Here is a 17,609-nt window from a genome sequence, read left to right as displayed (position 1 = left end):
TGTTTTGAAAGAAAATAAAAGGTTATTCTTGGTAGAATTGTATTGAAAATAAATATGAAATATTTTTACCAAAGATAAATTTACAGTAGGGTTTTATGCCATTCTATAAAGAGTCATATAAAAGGATGATGATAAAATATTGCTGACATATGCTCCGTACACAGTACAATGCTATGGAGAAAAGAACTAATAGTGCACAGTTAGTTATAAACAGAATATCAAGAAAGCAAGGGAATGTTAGCAGGATCATTCCAAAGCTTAGGTTTTTTATGTTCAGGAGCTGCCAAGTAGAATTTTTGATGCTGAGTGTTTTTAGAAACCTTTAAAAACCTAGATACCTAATGCCAAAATTAGACACTTTTTTTTTAATATATATAGATCAAATAGTTCTTTTTTTTCTTTTTTTTTTTTTCTTTCAAGGTTAAGCTTTTTGAGTCAGATGTCTTAGTGATTCTGATTTCTTCTACAGCAGTTTTTTGATATATCTTCAGTGATCTCTTGGGCCTCTCTTCTCACTAAATATGTTTTTGATGGAAGTTGTCAGGTAAAATTCTTAAAATTCTTAAAAATTCTTCATTAATGTTTAATAATTTAAAATATTAATTGTAAAAGAATAGCAGTGTAGAATAGAATGCACATCTAAATTTTACAGCTAAGATTATTTAAGTTGCAGAAAACTAACACTCAGTTAGTTTGGCAATAATCTATATACGTTAAATTTAAATGGAGCAACAATCAAAATTGCAGTATTATTCGTTGTAGTGTACATAGATTAACATCTATGAGAACGTAAAACTGGGTAAAATAGTTGCAAAAAGGAATTTCAGTATGTGAATAAGGAATATCAGGTGTGTATAGAAAGCCATCCACATTTCTTATAAAAATCCCCGGCAAAGAGAATATCTTTATAAGGCTAAGAAGGTATAAGAAGGCCTATTCTCTTTATTTTAAAAAGATAAAGAAAGAATATACAGGCAAATTCCTGCAGTTAAAGACTACTTCTTCCTGGTATTTTATAGTCTTCCTTGTGTCATTTTGAAAGTATTTAAGAAGATTTAGAGAACCACCCAAATACATGTTTGTTAAAGTGAGATAAAGATGCATCACATATCTGTATTGTGGTAATAATTGCCCTAATAAGAAGTTGGGCTATTGATCTCTTTAATAAACAAGAAAAAAACCCCACAGAAATATTGATAAATCAGAGTTATACTAATGGCAGGATAGTAATCACAGATACAATTGCACCCTTGATGAACAGAGTATTCTTGAATTGATTTAGAATGTATTGAATAATAGCTTTTTTAGAGTTCATTTAATAGTCTTTGTGCTAAGTTCACTTACATATACTACTGATGATTTATGGATAAACTGCCTCACTTCAGTCTGGCTTAAAGGGATGTCTTTTTTTTTTTTTTTATTGTTCTGATAAATGGTTGATGGTTTTAAACATTTAATAAAGGTAGAATGGTGTTAGTATCCAAACTTATATGCTGGGATCATTTAGTCATAGATCAGTGTTTTTATATCTTCTGTTCTGGTATAGTTTCAGTTGTGTAGACTTACAATAATGTATTTATGTATATAAGTTTTCATACTTGAAAAATGCATGTGTGCTTTTCATGTGAAGGTGATATCCATTCAGTTGTTTAGAAAAACAACTTCTGAATGTTTGCACAAAAAGTAAATCTGCCACGGAACACTAGAATTTTGTAAAGCCTTTTTTACATTTTAATTCTGATTTTAACATTCTATGCCTTCATGTATGTTTCCTGATGAGTGGCATCTTGGAGCATTTCTTTGCATTGATTTTTTAAGTACATTTTTTGCTCTTTGTAAGATATTGGGAATCTTTAGTTAGTTCTACGGTTAACGTTGTGGCATTATAAATTAAAATCCTACTTTTTTAAAAATTTCATTTTTTTTAACTTATCTGTTTGTGAAAGATCATCTGTACATTCAGAATATTTGTATTCAAGTATTCAGAGTAATATATAATATTCCTGAGTAATAATATTCATGAGGCACCAAAGGGCATAGCAGCCTTGTATCTTTTTTATTTCCTCTTCCATTCTATTTCCTAAAGAAAAATATTTCCTAAAGGACTATTGAAAGCATGCAGGGTATATATTATGTATAAATTAGCCTTTTCTATCTGATTTCTTGACTGAAATTAGAATAAGGAAGTATTTATTCCATTTGAATTAGCATGCAGGAAGAGAAGATCATATTTAGTTCGTAATACTATTAAGACAGTCATTCTTTCTCTCTTCTGTTCCTCTGCCCACAGTTTTAATTCAGTAGTTTTATCTTCGTTTCCAAACCTAGAGAAGTAATTTCTCTGTTCTCCATTACAGACATGTCTGTAATTTGGAGTATACGTTTGTCTTGGTTCCCTCGAATGTGAACGCTACCCGCCAAGCCTACACACAGGCATCTACATTGCAGAGTTGCACAACACACAGCTGAGGCCTGAATGCATGCGTCTCCATTTTATCTGCAGTTGTGTGGATTTATATCTATGATTTCTGACTACAGAGTGGGTTTCTTAGTGTGTTGGCTGAGAAAGCAGAGTTATTTCCAGTCTCTCATTCCACCAAGGTAGCACTTTTCTCACTTTGTAGAGTATTTACTTCTGTACTTTCAAGCTAGGTCTATCATTGTTGGTGGAACTAGTATGGCATATAAATGACCTGCTGTTGCAATAAGGAATGCACCCTTGGAATTTGGCAGTGGGTCTGAGAGGCAAATCAATAGAAGAATGAAATGACCTTTGTAGCTATGGCCAGTCTTCTTGCAAACTGTAAATCAAAACCTTTCTACAGAATGTTCCACATACTTCAGAAAGCTGAGAGAAATAAGAGATCTGATAGTGGTTCACGGGTGGCACTGACTTCAGAGGACAAGGTTTGGCTGGCTATGCATTTGTCCCAAGGAAAGGTGGTGACAACTGTGTGACCTATAAATGATTCATAAAAGAAGGATAATGAATATCTGTGTGTGAGATGCAGAAGACAGGTTTGTGATTCCAGGATATTGAAGAGATCTGGTATTTCTGTTTGCTGTCTGCAAGTAATAAAATTATCATGGTAATGACTGTGCTATTATTGTCTTTAAGGGTTCTTGTTTTTCCACTAATGTCAAAAAATATTGTTAAGAATTTGTTGCACTCAAGTTACATAATAGGTTGCCTGAATCCTCACCAATTTGTTGCACTCAAAATTTTTTTATTGGAAACAGGATCACACCATATATGCAAAGGCAGAAATTTAGTGTTAGTCCAAATAAAAACTTAACAATCTAATCAAAAAATTATTATTACTCCAGTTACAGTGAGATTACCACAGTTCAGATTAGACGGCTAGAAGGATATGCACCCAAACTTTCCGGTATATACATATATACCCCTTTCTCTGGTGTTATGCTCACTCTTCCACTGCCCCCCTGGGTCTTAAGGTTGATGATCTCAGTCTGGGGGAAGGGGTGCAGCAAGCTCATTCTACACAGAATAGCTACTTCTTAACAATCTCTTTTAGTTGCAAGAATATGTATAATATTAAATATTACACTATACGGTTGGACAAAGCTAAGCAGAAGGTAAAATGAATCAGTAAGTAGTTACCTGGTCATTAGATAATTGCTGTTATAATTTAAAAAGAAAGCTCCAGTCTGTCAGAACAAGTCTGTACAAAGCCTGACACATCCTGTTGCTTAACGCAATGTCTGTGGGCCTCTTACTAGCATCTTCTGTTTGTTTATTTTATTTTACGTCTTTGTCTGATGAGTACCTTCAGGGCCAGCAGTACGCAAAGAAAACAAACAGACAAAAAGCTAGTAAATTATATTGGTGCTGGAAGCTTGCCCCCTAAAGAATCTAACTGAAAATCAGTATCTGTGTCATGAAAACAAATCTCAGGGATTATCTGACCACATGAGAGAAAATGTGGGTTCCTATAATGTTTAGCTAAACTATAGGTACTTTCCAACAGCAAAATGAATTAAAATCCTCCTGCCCTGCCCCAGCAGAGTTGCATGCTGCAAAAAGATTTTTTTTTTTTTTTTTAAAACTGAATTGGCTGTAATTTGAAACTTTCTGACATTCCCTGAGCAATTTTTTCTGTAATTATAAGGATAGTGGGTGCCACCTAAAGCACTGACTGGAGCATTAGGATTTTTCTTCTAGATTGTTTCCCTCAGTCATGTGAGAAGAGATCTATGGCATGACTGTCGTGAACCCACTAGGTCATTCAGTTGTCTGCTTTGTGCTAGTAGACCAAACCTAAAGTAAGTGTCTACACAGTTACAGCAGGTTAGGTACATTTTCCTACTGCCTAAAGTTCATACTACTGGGTGGATCTTTAAAGATGTTTACCTTTTTTACATGCCCAATGTTATACCTGTAAGTAGATATGAATGGCCATGGCTGCATGTATATATACTGCAGTTTTAATGCATCTGTGAAACAGCCTGTAATGTACCGTTAGCGTTTAAAAGTTTACTTAACTGTAGTTATAAAACTGCATTAAAAAAAAAAAAAACAGAGGACATGGTAGTACCCTTTCCCTTTTTAAAATCCCATATTTCTTCATACCTATCGTTCACAGTGAAACACAGTAACTTCATTAATTTTAGAGTGATTTATTTATTCAAACTAAAGTTATTTCTGTCTTGTGTGGAATACAGCTTATTATTTCTGTTTAATTTTCTGTCTCCTATGCTTTCCAAAGATCTTTGGGAAGAGCTCAGTATCAGCTGTGTGTATTGTCTTACCTGTTATGTTTTGTGACACTTGCCTGTGACATTTACCCGTGACACTTTATTAATCTGTCCTGGCTAAAAATGGTTAGGCTATCTTTATTGAGATACAATCAATCTATATTTTTTGTGGAGAATTAGAGAATAATGAAAGCAAAAAAAAAAGTATATAATCATGGACAGCATTAATAAATTAATCAGAAATATAATAAACTTACAAAAATATTAAATATAAAGCTTCTATCAGAAAAATACTGCATCTTGAACTTAAAAGGATTTTCTACTTACGACTCAGTTAGTGTCGGGAAGTATATTTCAATGTAGTGAACATACTTACCAAGCAGACTTTTAACGTCAGACAGAGATTACTGTGGAAAGAACAGACCAGATTTTTTTAGACCAGGCAATCTGTGCGTGGCATACACATAGAGGATAGGAGAACAGTGAAAATGGACTCAAGTTACATTTTCATCATTGAATTGCCAAGGCTGATAGATGTTGCCAGTTGCCCTTGGCCTGTATTTGCAACCAGGAATTAGCCAGAGAGAATCAACCTTTCTTTCCCTTAGGCTCTCTCTTTTGTTAGGTACTAAAAGGATCACAGGAGAGGATACAGATCTCTTGTAACATGGGGAGATATACTCAATGCATCGTACTAGCTAGTACTAATATGAGTGAGGAGGGTGAAGTGGTTAAAGCTTCCTTAGCCTGTCCAGTACATCCAGAGGCTATTGAAAGGATTTCTCTGAACAAGGCTCCTTTTGCACCTCTCTTGAAAAACCTGCATGCTCAGCTGGCTCTCTGAAATGCCTGTACACCAATGCACGCAGCATGGGGAATAAGCAGGAAGAATTAGAGATCTGTGTGCAGTCGCAGGGCCATGATCTCATTGCAGTGACAGAGACATGGTGGGATAGTTCACATGACTGGAATGCTGTCATGGATGGCTACGTGCTTTTTAGGAAAGACAGGCCAGGCAGGCGAGGTGGTGGAGTTGCTCTTTATGTGAGGGAGCAACTGGAACATATGGAGCTCTGCCTCGGGGTGGATGAAGAGCAAGTGGAGAGCCTATGGGTAAGGATTAAAGGGCAGGGTAACATGGGTGACACTGTTGTGGGGGTTTACTACAGGCAACCTGAACAGGGGGAAGTCATCGATGAGGCCTTCTACAGACAGCTGGAAGTAGCCTCACGATCACAGGCCCTGGTTCTCCTGGGGGACTTCAACCACCCTGACATCTGCAGGGAAGACAGCACAGCTAGGCACAAACAGTCAAAGAGGTTCCTGCAGAGCATTGATGATAACTTCTTGACCCAGGTGGTGGAGATGCCAACGAGGGGAGATGCGCTGCTAGATCTTGTACTAACAAACAAAGAAGGTCTAGTTGGAGAGGTGAAGGTTGGGGGCAGCCTTGGCTGCAGTGACCATGAGATGGTGGAGTTCAGGATCCTGCGAGGAGGGAGCAGGGCAATGAGTAGGATTGCAACGCTGGACTTCAGGAGAGCTAACTTTGGCCTCTTGAGGGACCTACTTGGAGGAATCTCGTGGGGTAGGGCCCTAGAAGGAAGAGGGGTCCAAGAAAGCTGGTTAATATTCAAGCATCACCTCCTCCAGGCTCAAGAGCAGTGCATCCCTCTGAGTAAGAAGTCGAGCAAAGTGGGCATAAGACAACTGGTTGGGTAGATGAAGGAAGAGCAGTGGATGTTGTCCTCCTGGACTTCAGCAAGGCTTTTGACTCTGACTCCCATCATCTCCTCAGAAGTAAGCTCAGGAAGTGTGGGCTGGATGAGTGGATCATGAGGTGGATTGAGGACTGGCTGGATGGCAGAGCTCAGAGGCTTGTGATCAGTGGTGCAGTCTAGTGGGAGGCCCACAGTTAGCAGCGTCCCCCAGGGGTCACTACGGGGTCCGGTCTTCTTCAATGTATTTCTCAATGACCTGGAGGAAGGCATAGAGTGAGTGCACCCTCAGCAGTTCTGCTGATGATACCAAACTGGGAGGAGTGGCTGACACACCAGAGGGCTGTGCTGCCCTTCAGAGGGACCTGGAGAGGCTGGAGAGATGGGCGGAGAGGAACCTCCTGAAGTTCAACAAAGGCAAGTGCAGGGTCCTGCACCTGGGGAGGAATAACCCCAGGCACCAGGACAGGCTGGGAGGCTGACCTGCTGGAAAGTAGCTCTGCAGAGAAGGAGCTGGGCGTGCTGGTGGACACCAAGTTGAGCATGAGGCAGCAGTGTGCCCTGGTGGCCAAGAAGGCCACTGGGATGCTGGGGTGCATTAGGCAGAGTGTTGCCAGCAGGTGGAGGGAGGTGATCCTGCCCCTCTGGTTAGCCCTGGGGAGGCCTCACCTGGAGTGCTGTGTCCATTTCTGGGCTCCCCAGGACAAGAGAGACATGGAGTTCCTGGAGAGAGGGCAGTGAAGGCTTACTAAGATGATGAGGGGCCTGGAGCGTCTCTCCTCTGGAGAAAGGCTGAGAGAGCTGGGCCTGTTTAGCTTGGAGAAGAGAAGATTGAGAGGTGATCTCATCAATGTGTACAAGTATCTGAAGGGAGGGTGTCGAGGGGATGAGGCCAGCCTCTTCTCTGTGGTGCCCAGCCACAGGACAAGAGGCAACGGGCCGAAACTGAAACATAGCAAGTTCCATTTGAGCATGAGAAAAATCTTCTTTCCTCTGAAGGTGACAGAGCATTGGAACAGGTTGCCCAGAGAGGTAGTGGAGTCTCCTTTGGTGGAGATATTCAAAACCCGTCCGGATACGATCCTGGGAAATGTGCTCTAGGTGTCCCTGCTTGAGCAGGGAGGTTGGACTAGATGATCTCCAGAGGTCCCTTCCAACTTTCCCATTCAGAGATTCTGTGATTCTGTGAAGGCTACTCATCTACTAACCAGATGATCCCTCTGCCCCAACAGCATAGCAGCATTAAACCTTATAGGAAATGTGACATTATTTTGCTCTTTTTTTGGCCCTTTTCCTTCTTTCTTTTCTGTTGTCTTTTTCTATCACTTACTGAAAGGAGGAAAAGAAGTCAAGAAGGTCTGACAGAGTCATAGGAATCCTGACAATAATAACATAAACTTTGTGCTAAGAGCTAATGAGAAAAGCTCCAGAGGCAGACTGAGAGCCCACAGATGCTATTAAGGTCTCTCTTAATCTTCTGCTAGTTTTCACTAATGGCCACGTGTCTAGTAAGATCCATGCTTATATCCATAATCAGTTAATTCTCCAAGATGAGACTGAAAAGGGTGCACACTATTATGTTTGTTACCATTGCGTTAAATCAACACCTTTTCATGGCATCAATTTGCCTACAAATTTTATTCAGCATGTATGCTAATTTATGCCTCTATTTTCATTTCACTTGTCAAAATGAATAATCAACATAAAAACTGCAGTTGAAGTACCATTAGCATGGCTAACTCTTGTAAATAAAGTATAGATGGTATTTGTGGTTGTAGGGAAGCACAGTCAGCCTTTCTTTTAAGAATTGTATTCCAGTTCAACTAGAGTTCAGTTCTGTGGAAAGATGTAGATTGTTTATTTGTTTGTTAATCTTAATTGCAAACAGAAAACATCCCCTTTTAAATGTGTTTCAAGAATTCTGCATGAAAGCAATATTCCTAGTAAATTTTGATGGATTTTGAGGAATAGCATCTAAAGGCATCAGGATAACTTGTTTCTTAAAAATAAAAATAAAAATATTCTCTATCCCTCAGAGGCAACCAAGAAAAATTACTGTCTTGAAGATCTAGATTAGCTTATCTCTGGAGCTTAGACATTGGGAGAATGCTGATATTCTACTTTTAACATGAAAAAAAATGTTTCTCCTTTTATTTTTTTATTTGTTTTCTTTACAGCTCCTTGTGGCTATAATGTAACTGCTCAGAATGGTACAGTTTATTCCCCAGGATTTCCAGATGAATACCCAAATTCCAAGGACTGTACTTGGTTAATTATTGTACCTCCAGGCCACGGAATTTATATCAACTTCACCTTACTCCAAACTGAACCTGTGAATGACTACATTGCGGTTTGGTATGTAATTTTTGAAAAACAGAAGTATTTCTTTTTTCTGATTGATTTGTCATAAACTCAATATCACAAACTATGGCTTTTGCTTAGTATTACATTTTATGATGCAATTTACATTCTAGGGAACAGCATAAATTAATAAAACAAATTCTATGATTATATGAAATAATGAATTATTGTTTGATACTGCACGAACCCTTAAGAGTTTTTTTCCAAAAATACTGTGAAACTCATAATCAGTTATCATTCAGATCTTATTTGAGCTTCTTGTAGTGTACAGGAAGATACAAGTTAAATTTTATAGTAGTTCCAAGTGGGCTCTCTTTTCCAAGTGAGACCATGTGAGGTAGAAGTAGTATAACAGTTTATAGTTTGTTTAATAATATCTTCCATGAATATATGCGACAGTCTGTTAGATGTGACAAAACTTTTGGACGTCTTGAAGGCTCATTCTAAAACCTTAATATGATTGATAGCCATAGCTTCCTATCATAACCTCTATATTTATCGAGCCAGGATTTCAGTTGTATCTGGGCATCTTACAGCTTCTTGTTTTTTGTATGTTCCACTTCCTCAAACTTGTATTGCTTATCCCCCAAACCCATCTGAATTTTATGCCCTCAGCTGGAAGGAAAGGTCTCAGGGTAGTCTAAATTCTGTGTCAGATGCAATCATAGGTGATGATGTCTCTAACAGGAAGAGGTCGTTACATGCCTTCTCATCTGTACCCTGATCCTTATCCCATATAATGTACATAGTAGCTTTTCTCTCACATGTTCCATGGATAGTTTGGAAAAGGGCAGTTAACACAGAATCTAGAATGTAACTTATTCTTGTGAGAGTCAGCTGCTCCCGTCTTCCAACTAAGCCACTATTTCTGTATCTATTGTTGTCCAGGGTAAGGTTTTTCTAGACAGCAACACTGAAATCCATATAATACAGGGAAAATCCAGTCAGTTTATAAGGGAGATGTTTGTGCACTGTAGTTTGGCTGCCTGTGATATTTGTGTTATCAGTAAATCCAGCTCTGAAATGCATCATAGTTTGTCCTCTTTGTCATGTTAAATAAAAAAGTGTCTTCACTGGTAAAGATCTAACTGGATCAATGACTTCTTTCTTTTCTGCCAGTGCAAATAAGTCCTAAAATCACGTGAACATGCTGAATTTCTGAATTGTTATATTCTTTCAATAAAGATTTTTAAAGAACTGTTTTACAGCTTATTTCTCTCAGTTCCTAATTGTCCGTGAATTACAAGTATGCTTTCTTTAGAGTTAGTTTCTGAGCTATCAAAGAAAGATATCTCCTGAATTCCCTGGGAGGAAGCTGTTTAATGTAATTTTATTTATGTCATTCATATATATGCCATTCACTTCTGTATGAAAGAATAATATGGAACTTTAGTATGGAATCATTATAGTTCCCCTCACTGCCTTGGGAATCAGATTTTTAAAATGAAATCGTGAGTAAATTATCACGTCAGATATTCATTACTTGGATTACTGCTTTGCAAGGCAGCTGGAGGAGGAAAGTAAAATTTTTATACCAAGTCAGTTGCAGTGTATTTTTTCTTGTTGTCACTAATAGTAGAGTATAAATTGGTTATGTTATGTTTTATGCTTTAATTATGTTTTAGTTATTTTTTAATAAAATCAAGTAATATATGCAAGCTATATAAATATGAAATATGCTCTTTTAAAACTTGGACCAGAGTTTGTCCAGACACTACATTTTTCTTTTTACGATCAGGATATTATCTTGATTAGTTTAGGACAGAAGAAAATCATTAAAGCTTAGCTTTTTAACAGGAAGACTGAGGCGAACAAATATCCCTCTGAGTTAAAAACAGTGAAAGGTCAGAAGCTAAATGCTTATGGAGAGCTTCTAGGTAATCTCCAGTCTACTAAAATACACAGCACAAAAGGTTTTTTGATTCAGCTTAGGTTCAGTAGATGTCATGTACAGAAAGACCACAAATAAGCATTGCAGAGCTTGAAAAATTATTCAGTGATAAATTATTCAGTAGGGTTTTTTATTATTATTTTGGCTATTCAGAGCTGGAAAGTTTTACATGATAATACTGAAAATAAAAACAGCTCAGTGTTGTTGGAGTATTTCTCTTTGGGGTGTCTGTCCTACTGACGAGAAATACAGAACATTATTTCTTTCAGTGTGTTTTTTTTTTCCTTAGCGTATATCTTTGACTCTTTGGAATGAATTTAAGTAACAGGAGTAACCTGTTACAACCTCTACACCTTTTTTTGCATTAGTCATGAGGAAAGATTTGCAGGATCTGTATCAAAAATATTAGAAATATTATGAGATCACAAGAGTTTTCTTTAGCTGATGTTTATGTGAGAATTTTGGCAAGAACAGATAAAGAAAACTTCAGATGTTATCATCTCAGCCAGTAATTTTTTTACCTATGTAAAAGCTATTGCAAAGTACTCCTAGTCTTAACAAAATATTAGGCTTTGAAGTTACAGTATTGTATGTTGATAGAAATACAAATAAAATAACTTTATCCTCATTGAATAACAATTTTAATGGAAATTTCACTCCTTCAGAGAAAAGGATCTATTAATTTAAATGTTAATTACAGTGTTTCTTCAGCTGATGTTTTTACATTTTCCTTCATAGGGATGGTCCTGACCATAATTCACCTCAGCTGGGAGTTTTCAGTGGGAACACAGCTCTGGAAACAGCTTATAGTTCCACCAACCAAGTCCTCCTCAAATTTCACAGTGATTTTTCAACTGGAGGATTTTTTGTCCTCAATTTTCATGGTCAGTTCGCATTACGTAATTATCTCAATCAATTACTGAATTAAAATATTTCTTAACTTTGTGATGTACTGAATGATCTTAAATAAATTTGCCAGAATTCATAGATTTGCTGCTTATTAAAATGACAGTGCAAGTTATTTTTAAAGCAGTACATTAAAATATCTTTGAACATTCGTTTGTACCTTTGAATATACTACATTCTCTCTTTAATAGTAATCATTACTATCTAATACTGTGTTTTTACTTTTTGGATTGTTTTGTCCCATTTATTAGTCAACTTTCTTCTATGCTTTTGTAATAAAATTCTTCACCAGCTGATGAATCCTAGAGGTCATGGTCAGAAAGGTAGATGGGGTGCTTGGGCACCAGTTTTAAGTCTGATATCCAGCAAAGGACTTACTCATCTAACTCAAAAGTGAAATCTAATTCTGAGTTCTAATTCTGAATTCACCCAAACTCTGTATATTGAGTGGAAGATAGGTAGCCTTCTGGACTGGAGTTAAAATGGATAGGGTAAATTAATTCACAAGGATAGGAGGGAAATGCCACAGAAAGAGCGTGCCTGATTCTGTTGCTCTTTGCAGGGAGAAGTCTTTATGAAAATAATACTCAGAGTCTGAAGTCTTGTCCTCACTTAGTCTGTAATTTTCTCCTGAGAGAAGGGGGTGATACGTAGTAATCTAACATCTAGAGCACATACATAAGAAGCAAAAACTGAAACAGGAAACATAAAACTCCCATGTTTAAGGGTAGTGTTTAATCAGGAGCACACAGGGAATGGTCCATGACAGCAATTTCCAGCTTTATGTTGAAAATATGTAAGCATGTGGTCAGTATTTCAGGGGTAGGAGTTTTAAAAGTTGAAAAGGCAAGATACATACTCTGTCATAGTAATTAGGATATTAATCTAGCAAGAGTAAAAAATAATCTGTTCCTTTCTCTCTGCACTATTGATTTTACGTAATATATCATTGAATAGAAATCAGGTACAATGTGAACAATATCTGTATTTTGACCTGAATTGAAAGCAGTGAGCTAAGCGAATGCTGATAAACTCCTGCAAATAGGCCTGATTAGAGACTAAATTTCAGAGATTCCCATTTTTTGATTCTACACGTAGGGAGATAGGTATCTTAAGTAGTCAGTTCAATGAAGTCAAGGACCTACCTCACTGGTCATGCATGTAAGTATAATGTTTGGTTCCTGGGAAATTTTACTGCTGGAAACCTCTAGCAGGTTTCTCTACCTCTAATAAGTGTCTAAGCAGGTTACAGGTTTTTTTTTTTTTTTCCTCAATTGTTCTCCGATAAAACTCTCTGCCTACACAGTGTTTTAAGCTCCTAAATACCTTATTGTTCATAACTTTTCATAAATAGGTATCCCATCATGTGAAATATAATGCAGTGTAACATGATATATATGCAATGATGCTAACTAATAGTAATTAGATGTGTACTTTTTCATACATATGTATATAGTAGGAACACTCTATTTGTACGTATATATAAAAGTCTATGGGAAAACATATGCTTTTTCCACCCTCCCCTTGGGAGTCCTCCATGGATTTAGGCTTATCTTTTCTCTTTGTACAACTGCTTTAAAGTGGTGGGCTATAATAGCTCATGTGGAACATCAGGGCTGATTCCCAGTATCATTTACTTTGTGTTTCTTTAGCTTCACAAAGATTATAAAGCTACCAGGAGCATTTGTGTTCTTGTTTTTTGTATTCTTTCTCCATGGAAGGGAGAGTTCTGTGTAGTATGTACACTCTGATCACGAGCTGGTGTATCTATTTTGAATTTCTTATCCAGAAATGGCTTCTTATCACAGGCATTCTAGCTTAAATTTTACATAGAGGTAAAATGGGGTAAATACTCCATTTTACAAACATGTCAGTCATTGTACTGGTTACCTGCATCATGAGACTACTCACAATCTGTTGAAACAGTTTTGAAGAGCAGAGAGGGGATTTTATTTTAAAGGAATTAATAAAAATTCACGTTACCAGGTGCTACGGAGGCACCCACATGAAAGAGCACCCTTGTACTTGCACAGACCTCGTCGTTAGCTCTGCAACTACGTCCAGGACTACAATGGAGCTATACTGATAATAAATATTTTAATATTGTAAAGATAATATGCAGTATTAGGAGAAAAGTAATGCTTATAACTGATACATTTAACTCAGGAAATGTTGAAACTGAGAGACCATGGGTTTCAGTGAAGCTTTGGTACTTTGGCAAGTGTGAATGAGAAATGAATTTTCTGTAAGGTCAGTCTTAGCATATCAGTACTTAATAATATTCTCACTTAACTTTGCAGCTTATCAGCTGAAGAAGTGCCAGCCTCCACCTACAGTTCCCCATGCAGATTTGTTCACTGAAGATGACGACTTCGAAATAGGTGATAAAATAGTATTTCCTTTTCTTCTGCTTCCACTTGAAATCTAATTAAACTAAAATGTTAATCGGTATATCTCATCCTCCATCTGAGATCTTGATATACTTTTGTATGAGGTATTTTTTTCCACTTTAACTTTTTTAAGATTTTTTTTGTCAATAACTTTTTCAGGAGATTTTGCCAAGTACAAGTGCCATCCTGGTTTCACCCTTGTTGGACAAGATCTGTTAACCTGCAAATTGAATGCACAGTTGCAGTTTGAAGGATCCTCCCCATTTTGTGAAGGTAAACATACACATTCATGGATTGCATATTATAATTATGCACCATCCTTTATCTTTATCCTCTATACTGAGCATCACATTAGTGTCACTGTATCTTCATTAATGCTTAGAAGAAAAATTTTCAGTTATTTCTTTAGTAGCTAAGGAATGCAGACATTTTCAAACTGATCCTTAAAATTTTGGCACATTCAGTGCTTGACTTTCAAAGGCATTGAGTATGTCACATACATTCTTAAGGAGCAGTCTCATGTAACTACACCATTATTGAAACATTTGTTTTTAAAATTCAGTATTTGTTTCTTATCAAACCAAAGATTTATTTTCACTCCAGAAGAGCTTTTTACAAATATGTATTTGAATAAGCATTCAAAATAAAATAAGAAATGACTCTTACTGGTTTCGCTCTCACATGGTGATGTGTAAGGCAAATTCACATGAAAAATGCTTTCTAAAATGTATGGCAACTTTAAATAAAAAAAATCAACTATTATTATGATGCTTATAATTAAAATATTTTAAATATAAAGATTTTAGAAGTTTACTATGAATAATATTTAGGAATATTTTCATACACAATTTGATGATCTTCATGAAAAATTAGTATATCTTGACGATTTGAATTCAGTCTTCCAATTTTTTTTTCAAAAAATATTGTCTGGTTTTTTTTAGTTCACTTTAGTTTGTTAAATAGTGAATGGTTAAAAAAAAAAAAAAGAGAGAGAGAGAAATGTTGAAAAAATGATTAAGAAAGTATCTGTAAAGTTTTGTCCTGAAATAACTCAAAATTTGTTGGAGAAAAAATAACTACTGATGAGATGCCATCACTGAATTTTTAAGATACTAGTTTTACTTTTAAGGGAGTCAAAAAGCATTGGAAGTGTCCATATTCGTAATACATTAGTTGTGATAGTGTTGTTCCATGATGTGTTATTACGGATGGGGTGTTTTCCATGTCATGAGATAGTGTCATCCATATGCTTAACAGGTAACACTGTGACGTGTTATTAATAGCTGCGTGTGTACATTTCCTTTCTCTTACCCTAATTCTATACTTTCATGATTTTAAAATGGCTAGTGGACTGTTAGCGTACTAAGAGTGTATTTATTACCCTAATATATTTGGTACATCTATAAATAATTTGTCCAAATGATCACTCATGCCATAATAAAGAACAATTATCCTTCCCTCTTTTTTGACTTGGGCTTATCATAATCTTGCTGATTTTTAGTTTAGTCTGTAATGCAAATATATTATGGTAAAATCATCAGTCCCGTAATCCCATATGTTCTTTTCTGAAAAGATCCTTGGATATTTTAATAATAATAGATAGGTATATAATAATAATTAGTTATATAGTAATAATAATAGATATACTAGTAATAGATATTTGTATAATGACCAGCTCCTTATTGTTCAGTATGTAGCCTGTAACGTACGTACAGTACACTATTCCAGCCCTGATGGGAATTATTGGATATTTTATTATTATTAGCTCTTTACCGAGGGTTCTTATCACTCAGAATCTGAGTATATATTTTTTAATTAATTATAATTAGTTATAATTAATGTATTTTGATCCTTCCAGGAGGACTGTCTTTTTCAGTGTAATCCCACCCTCTATCCTGTGTGTAAGTGTTGGAAATGTCTAAGTGGAAAACAAGCTGGGGGTCACAGGGGCCATAGTTCTATGTCTAAGCACTGGGGAGACCAGAGTGGTTATAGTTTCAGCAAATTAAAATCCTATGAGTATGCATATGCAGAAATCACTAGCAAACATCAAGCTGGACTAGCTAGCGAGTAGGAGCAGACCTGCCTCTGGAAAGACCCAAGATCTGAGCCACGGACTGGGTAAGCAGCCCAAGGTCCAGGGCAAGGATATTATTAGACGAACTTAAAGCCCCTGATATTATTCAGGGGGTCTGTGAGCTTGAATGTGTTTATGAATCTAGGGAGTGAGGGCATATATGTTTTCAGTAGTGAGCTTCAATCCTGATGGAGAGGAGGAACAAGGCTTGGCTATCTGTATTCTTGTATATGCGAGTGCTGCTAAAAACGCTGTCTGGCCAGCTGTATCACTGGGGGGGATGGTTTGGGTTTGTGTGTGTGTGTGTGTGTGTGTGTGTGTGTACCCCTCTGGAATACACACTCAGCCTTGCTACTGGCCAACTCTGCAAAGGGGAACAGCAGCAGCCACATCCACTGGCCTCGGCCTGTTGAGATCTCCTAGGTCAGGGCTTGCACGTGGGCTTCAGCAGCCAGGAAGGCAGAATCTCCTGGATCTCAGACTCTCCAAATGTGCTTAGCAGTACAGGCTTGAATGGTTATGTCTTATGAATTAAAGCTCTTGCATGCTTTTTGGGAAACCAAAACGTGAGCTCCAGCTCTGCAAAAAGAGAGTGAGTTTACATTCTAAAAAACAGTTGAGAATAGGATTTAATAAGAAGATAGGACGCATTGTGCTGATAAGGTGCAGGGCTCATTCAGACAGATGTACTGACCAGCAGCCTACTTGCATGCAGCTGGTCCCTTTTATCTCCCCTTCTCTTCATTTTCCCATGTGTGTTCGTCGTGTTTTTCTACTCTCTGTGTTTGTATATATGTTTATATATTTCTAGCATAAGTTATTTTTGTGTCATGAATCTTGAAGTGAGCTGACCCAGAATTTAAAGCTGTCCCTTCTCCTTGGGCAATTTGAACTTGAATTTCTTATCGCAAGTCAAAACAACTCCAGCACTCTGTCAGATATAAGGTGATTTTAGCCTTTTTTCCTAACAAGGGTTATCTGATCACTATCATCTGCCTGTCAATCTTCTGACCTTAATATCTCTAGAGCTTGTTTGCCAATTTCAGCTAAAAGCATAGAAGTTTCAAAGACATGCTTGTTCTGTAAATTTTGTATGAAATGGTGACTGGGTAAAGGATGGAGACCCAAATTATGCTCTTCTGTAGAGAGCAGGAGAGAGGGAGAGGGAGAAGGAGAAGGTGAGGGAAGGAGTAGAGTGGAGCAGGAATTTAAATGTATTTTTAGACAGCAGTAAATACCACATTCTTCTGAATTACAGAAAAAGCTCATGAAAGTACTTATTCTAATAAAATTACTATGAGCCAAGGTTTTCTGTTAACTTGTAATTTCAAGGAGTTGTTTAGTCAGTGCTGTACTGGCTCTAAAATAATATAATCAGAAGGCATTAATAGTGCTGTAAAACCAGCTTTCAATTTTGAGTTAACAGGGATACTGTCCCTGTAACAGGGACAGTAATTTAACTCTTGGCTGTTTCAATTAGGGTGTAAATAAATGAAAGCCTGAAATAAACTGGAGAATTCTTGTAAAAGCTACAGAGATCTGGGGAGCTT

General features: G+C 36.9%; 1 protein-coding gene across 2 annotated transcripts in view; it reads left to right on the top strand.

The window, feature by feature from the left end:
• The window catches only part of CSMD1 (CUB and Sushi multiple domains 1), a 1,260,625-nt gene that overhangs the window by 1,109,460 nt on the left and 133,556 nt on the right, over positions 1–17,609 (top strand). For both annotated transcript variants that reach the window (XM_068937332.1, XM_068937331.1), the window contains exons 43-46: positions 8,612–8,789; positions 11,425–11,570; positions 13,893–13,973; positions 14,142–14,255. In XM_068937332.1, coding sequence (XP_068793433.1) covers positions 8,612–8,789; positions 11,425–11,570; positions 13,893–13,973; positions 14,142–14,255 — 519 coding nt within the window. The remainder of the gene's footprint in view (positions 1–8,611; positions 8,790–11,424; positions 11,571–13,892; positions 13,974–14,141; positions 14,256–17,609) is intronic.

This window comes from Struthio camelus, chromosome 3, assembly GCF_040807025.1.
Source record: "Struthio camelus isolate bStrCam1 chromosome 3, bStrCam1.hap1, whole genome shotgun sequence".
NCBI lineage: Eukaryota > Metazoa > Chordata > Aves > Struthioniformes > Struthionidae > Struthio > Struthio camelus.
This window is presented reverse-complemented; position numbering and strand designations above follow the sequence as displayed.